Source organism: Pipistrellus kuhlii, unplaced genomic scaffold, assembly GCF_014108245.1.
Source record: "Pipistrellus kuhlii isolate mPipKuh1 unplaced genomic scaffold, mPipKuh1.p scaffold_m20_p_8, whole genome shotgun sequence".
In the NCBI taxonomy this organism is placed as follows: Eukaryota; Metazoa; Chordata; class Mammalia; order Chiroptera; family Vespertilionidae; genus Pipistrellus; species Pipistrellus kuhlii.
The window spans coordinates 21,434,328-21,440,781 of record NW_023425584.1 but is presented as its reverse complement, the minus strand read 5'-3'; the positions used below and the strand labels follow the sequence as shown (position 1 = coordinate 21,440,781).

The 6,454-nt window shown below is 56.7% G+C and overlaps 1 protein-coding gene across 1 annotated transcript; it reads left to right on the top strand.

Annotated features, from left to right (window-relative positions):
• The first annotated feature begins 3,032 nt into the window (after positions 1-3,032).
• Positions 3,033-5,910, top strand: POU4F3 (POU class 4 homeobox 3). The gene has a single exon (XM_045576479.1). The coding sequence runs from the start codon at positions 3,721-3,723 to the stop codon at positions 4,693-4,695; it is 975 nt and encodes a 324-aa protein (XP_045432435.1). The 5' UTR covers positions 3,033-3,720; the 3' UTR covers positions 4,696-5,910.
• The last annotated feature ends 544 nt before the right edge of the window (positions 5,911-6,454 follow it).

Sequence of the window (6,454 nt, the reverse complement as noted above, 5' to 3'; positions counted from 1 at the left end):
GGAAACCCAGGGAAGACAGGTTGCCAGATGCAAGCTTGGGTTTTGATTTGTGACCCTAATGCCTTGGGATGCTGGAGTGGAAGCTGATGCGCTGAAAGTCAGCTCTGAAGGCCTACGGGGGCCTGTTGGTTTTGCTCTGTCTCTGACCTCTGCCTGACCTCAACCCTGGTTAGTATCTCCCAGGCCCCTTAAGGGACAATGCAGAGAAGGATGGCTGTGGATGGGCCTTTCCCTCTGTTTTGGGAGTGTCAGCTTCACAGACAACTCAGATATTAGGGAGGGAGTGCGGTCTCAAATGTTGCATCTTCTCCCTGGAGGATGCAACATCCCCAGCTCCCCTTCCCCTTTTCCTTTTTGGCTTTGGGCAGAAACAAAAATGAATGGTCCTAAATGCTGGTGAGTGATAAAATAACACCGCATTCAGCTTCTGGGGAGTTGAATGTCTCTGGAGAAAAGCTCTGATTTGCTCAAAATACATTTCACTTAAATCAACCAGAACGACAGTCTTTTGCTAGAGCAGAGGCACTTAGCAGTCCTCTAGTGCAGCCCTCTCCCTCTGAGATAGACCCAGTTTTAGAACACTGTCCAGACCCCAGCCCTCCTGAGACCCATGGTTCTGGTGCATGTTCTGTATTTCAAGAATCCCACCAGCCTTGCTCTGTGCCCTGTGCCTGAATCTACACCCCTCTACTGCCCTGCAAGTACCCTGTCATTTTTCTGCAGTGGACTTTATTTTTCTTATTTTATTTTTTTAAAATATTTTTATTGGTTTTTTACAAAGAGGAAGGGAGAGAGATAGAGAGCTAGAAACGTCGATGAGAGAGAAACATCGACCAGCTGCCTCTTGCACACCCCCTACCGGGGATGTGCCTGCAACCAATGTACATGCCCTTGACCAGAATCGAACCCGGGACCCCTCAGTCCGCAGGCCGATGCTCTACCACTGAGCCAAACCGGTTTCGGCTGCAGTGGACTTCAGATGGGTGGCTCTGTGAGGGGCCAGGAAGGAGTCCAGTCTAAAGCGGGGCCTCAGCCCCCTGCACAGGGTCTGGCACTAAGCAGGTGCTGAGAGAATAGAGGAGACCAACCATGCAGTTTGCACCTGCAGACCAGCCATCTCCAGGGAGATGTGCCGGGACACTCCCACTCCCAAAGGCATTCTCTTTAGCTTGAAGGAGGAAGGAGAGAGGAACACTTATTCCATGATCCCGATGTGCCAGGCACTGTGCCAGATGCTTATCTCTGTGTCTGCCTCACCACCATCAGTGGAGGAGAAATTACAGAGACATTGCGAGGGCTCAAGGCCTCCCAGCCAGCACGAGACGGAGAGGCGTTTTTTAATCTGAGGGCCCTGCGCCCCAAAGCACCAGCTTATAAGGAGGTTTACTGAGCACTCAGGGTCCGTGCTCCATGCTTTCCTCTCTGCTTTGGCTCAAGCGCTTCACCAGAACGGGAAAAGGCAAACACTAGTGCAATTCTTTTGTAGAGCTCACGTAACTGAGGCCCAGAGAGGTTTAGCAAAAGGGCCTTGCTGGACCTCCCGCACCTGGGCTGAGCCCTCTGACGAAGTTGCAGGGCCATACTGCCCAGGGCTCCGGGCGTGGAGGATGGGGAGACCCCAGACAGGAACCCGGATCCAAGCAGGCCTTCCTTTCAGGCCCCTGGGTGGTCCCACCTCCGCCTAGTTAACCCGTGGGAAACCCGCCCAAACCCTGCTGCGCGAGGCTCAGCCCGCAGGCGGGGCAGGCCTTTCTCCCTCCGCGACGTGGGCTCCGCTGGGCGCTCAGGGCTTCTCTCCGAACCGGGCTTTGCCATCTCCGGAGGGTGGCGCGGCCACAGCCCCAGGATTCCCCATCCATTATTCACGATGTTTACTAGCGCAGGGAAAGGAGAGGAGGGAAGGAGAGGGGACGCGAGCAGAGGGGAGGCGGGGCGGGCAGTATTAACCTCGGAGCACTTCCGTCTGAAACTTCAGAGCAGCTGAGTGGTTAAAAGCCTTGGGAGTCCGCCGCGGACGCCTGGCACCTAGTGGGCCACCAGTGACTATTTGTGAATGGCTACCGTGAGGAGCGAGTGAATGAACGTCTTTATCCCCAGCCAGTCACGCTGTCCTGGACCCGTTACTTAACCTCTCTGACCCTGGGTTTCCTCCTCTGTAAGACGGAGTAACGGTACCAACGCCACAGGGTGTGCGGATGGATGCCAGGAGCGAACTCTCTGAGTGGCCTAGCTCAAGGCGGGCACCATTGCTATGGGGACTGGGGCCTGCACGCGCTGGCGGCTAGGCAGAAGTGCACTGACGCCCAAGGTCACTGGACAGTCCTACCTCACTTCTAAAAAAAATAAATAAATAAATAAAAATCCGTAATAAGCTTCCTTAGTTGAGCACTGATCCTGAGTGCTCAGTAAACCTTCCTTAGGCCGGCGGGCTGTGGAGAGGAGGAAAGGGCAAAGCTGTCTTAAGCAAAGGCAGGGTGGGAGAAAGCCACAGGCCTCCTGGACTGGGCAGGCAGTGACTTCCCCCACTTCAACAATTGGGGGTGAGGGCCACCTGGGGCTCATTACGGCAGCGCCCCCCCCCCCCGCCCCCTCTTCCCGGAGCCCGTCTGGGCGCTCGGAGGCGCCTGCTTCTTGGCTGCGTCTCGGGCCCGGACTCTGGTGGACGGCTCGGGCGTGGGGCCAGGAGAGCCCTGGAAATGGGCAGTGTGGCGGCAGCCGGTCCGACAAGGAGTTTGTGTGTGTGTGTGTGTGTGTGCGTGTGTGTGTGTGTGTGTGTGTGTGTGTGTGTGAGAGAGAGAGAGAGAGAGAGAGAGAGAGAGAGAGAGAGAGAGAGAGAGAGAGAGAGAGACAACTTCTGGGCCCCCCACTCAGCCCGGGGCCGCCTTTGGGTCCGGGCAATGCGAGTTGGAACAGGAGGGAGAGGTGTGGGACTTTGGAGGGGAAAAGTCCACGAAGAAGAAGAAGAAAGAAAGAATCCGGAAGACCGGCCGGGTCGGATGCAGGCGGGGCGGGGCAGCTGGAGAGGCCCGGGCGGCCGGGGTATAAAAGCCGGGCGGGCGCAGCGAGGAGGCGCGGAGAGCCTGCCTGGCCTTGCCTCCGGGGCGGCCCCTGCGAGCCCGGCGTGAGCACGCCTGCGCGCTCCGGGCCTCCTGGCAGGCGGCGTGTAAGATGAGTGAGGAGGCAGGTGGGGGAGAGGGGAGGCCGCGAGCGGGAGGGCGAGGGGAGCGCGGGTGCTGAGCGGCGCTCACTTTGGAGCGCAGCGAGCCAGCGAGCGAGAGGAGCCAGGTCCATGCCCCGGGCTGCCTCCCCGCCAGGCGCGCGAAGATGATGGCCATGAACGCCAAGCAGCCTTTCGGCATGCACCCGGTGCTCCAGGAACCCAAATTCTCCAGCCTGCACTCCGGCTCCGAGGCCATGCGCCGCGTCTGTCTCCCGGCCCCGCAGGTACGTAGTGGCGCATAATTACCGCTCTAAGGCACATTCTTTTAATTTTTTTGACAGGCACTGGCTTCATGTTTTTTTCATGCCGCCCAGAACAATCGCCGCTCGCTGTCTGAACCCCTCTCCTGTCTCCCCCGCGCTTTCTCCCTGTGCGGCGCGAGCTCTCTCTCTCATTCATGTCTCTGATCCGCACGTCTGTTCCAGCAGAGCCTCTGCCTCCAGTATTAATTTTTATGACCTGGGCTTTGAGTAGGAGAGGCATCTCGGTTGCTTGTGAAAATGTGTTTTAATCCTGAGCTGACGGTATTCCCCACTGACCGCGCTGTGCGCCTTTCTCGCTTGCAGCTGCAGGGCAATATATTTGGAAGCTTTGACGAGAGCCTGCTGGCGCGCGCCGAGGCTCTGGCGGCGGTGGACATCGTCTCCCACGGCAAGAGCCACCCGTTCAAGCCCGACGCCACCTACCATACCATGAGCAGCGTGCCCTGCACGTCCACGTCGTCCACCGTGCCCATCTCGCACCCGGCTGCCGCCGCGCTCACCTCGCACCCGCACCACGCGGTGCACCAGGGCCTGGAGGGAGACTTGCTGGAGCACATTTCGCCCACGCTGAGCGTCGGCGGCCTGGGCGCCCCCGAGCACTCCGTGATGCCGGCGCAGATCCACCCGCACCACCTGGGCGCCATGGGCCACCTGCACCAGGCCATGGGCATGGGCCACCCGCACGCCGCCGCCGTGGCGCCGCACAGCGCCATGCCCGCCTGCCTCAGCGACGTGGAGTCGGACCCGCGGGAGCTGGAGGCCTTCGCCGAGCGCTTCAAGCAGCGGCGCATCAAGCTGGGGGTGACCCAGGCGGACGTGGGCGCGGCGCTCGCCAACCTCAAGATCCCCGGCGTCGGCTCGCTCAGCCAGAGCACCATCTGCAGGTTCGAGTCCCTCACGCTCTCGCACAACAACATGATCGCACTCAAGCCGGTGCTCCAGGCATGGCTGGAGGAAGCCGAGGCCGCCTACCGGGAGAAGAACAGCAAGCCGGAGCTCTTCAACGGCAGCGAGCGGAAGCGCAAGCGCACGTCCATCGCGGCTCCGGAGAAGCGCTCGCTCGAGGCCTACTTCGCCATCCAGCCGCGGCCCTCCTCCGAGAAGATCGCGGCCATCGCCGAGAAACTGGACCTTAAAAAGAACGTGGTGAGGGTCTGGTTCTGCAACCAGAGACAGAAACAGAAACGAATGAAGTACTCGGCGGTCCACTGACTGCGGCGGGGCTCGCTCAGCCTCTGGGGGCCGGGGAAGCTGTGCACGTCCTGGGGGGGAGGGACGGTAACGGGGGACTCCAAGATGTTTTCTGGCAGGTCAGGCTCTCCTTACCGGAGCCACAGACTTTCTCCTTTACCCCACCCGGTTGTCTCCCGGACTTCTCTTTCTCCTTTTCCCCATTCTATTCCCACCAGAAAAGTTTTGGCACTAAGGAAAAAAATTCACAAAGGGCGAGCCTGGAGGGACTTGTGCTGTCCATGGTGCTGAAAAAAAATCTCCCTGGCGCTCTGGACTGCGCGACTTCAGGATGGGGAGCCCAAACGCAGGGGTTAGTGAATTGGACCAGACCACAGGACTCTGTGCTGAAGGGGCCACATTGATTGCTAAGCTCGACTAGGGATGGGGAGGCAATGATAAATAATAATACAAAGTCAAACGGGGGCACCAAGATGTACTGGAGATTTATTTAGATTATATAAAATCATGTATGTTTCCGAAGGATAGCCTTATACTCCCTTCCCCTCCTAAACTTTATCCATCTCATTCTTTGGTTTGCTGTAAGTTCTCTAAGGTAGCATGGGTTAGTTCAGGAAAATCGTGCGGGGAGTCGTTCTCCATGTAGGTCCTACTCCAGAAAAGGGCCTTCATGCTGGGGTCTCTTTACTATTTGCAAGCAGCAGTGGGCACCTGCCTTGGTCCATCCTTTCCTACCTGCTGGTAATTGCCGCCAGCTGGAGGGCCAGGGGTTGGTAGTGTTCCGGTCTGACAGATAACTCTGGATCCCAGCTCCCTAATCCAGCCAGGTGCCAGTGCACTGCAGAGGCCGCTGCTCGAAAGTAATCATAACTTCTCCGAGCTACAATATGCAAGTCCTTCCAACACGTCTAACCTCGCCACTCTTTCATTGTTGTTATTGTTAGCATCTTTGTTTCCTGTTATTTATTTAATGCTGCTTCTTTTCGCCCCCCTTATATGAGTGCCTCTTGATGGAGATTCACTTATAATTTTTGGTGGAAAGAGGGGCCAGGCCACCGACCTGGATCCTTCCCACGTCACTCTCTCCAGCCCCATCCCATTTTATCTTTCGTTGCTTCATGTAATTTGCGTGTTGCTGTGTGGTCTTTGGTTTCGTTCTCCGAGCAGATACAAATAAAATATTAAGTTTTCTCCTCTCATTACCCCCTTCAATTAACTTCTAAAATAAATGCTTTATTTTTCAACCCGAATTGCAGTGCTTTTTTTTTTTTTTTTCCTCAGGAGGCTAAGGAGTTTTGGAAAGGATTGAAAAGGGAGAGCCCAGAAGGGCTGACTGTCACTTCCTGGAAGGCCAGTCTTATGCCCTCTCCTCTCCTTCCTCCTCTTCCCTGGCAGCCTCATCCTTTCAGCCCGTCTCCTGCTGGGAGATTCCACTGCTGGTGGTGCCCAGACCTCAGTGTTTCAAGTAACTTCCCTCCACCCATCCCCGCTCACGCCCATCCATCAGCCTCTCTTTGCTCAACTTGACTCAGATGACAAATTTTCAAGCCCCAGGGCTGTATGAGTTTCCAATGCCTCCACCCATTGGCTGAACGACCCTAAAGCCAGTCTCTTAACGTCCCTGAGCCCCTATTGTCTGTATGCTGGAAGAAGAAGCGAATATTCTTGGGACTAAGATTGTTTATTTAAGGTGCCTGGTAGTGGTTGGTGCTTAATAGGAAGCATTATTATTATTTTAAGACATCCAAACGGCCTTCCGGGGAAGGAGGCGATGGATGCA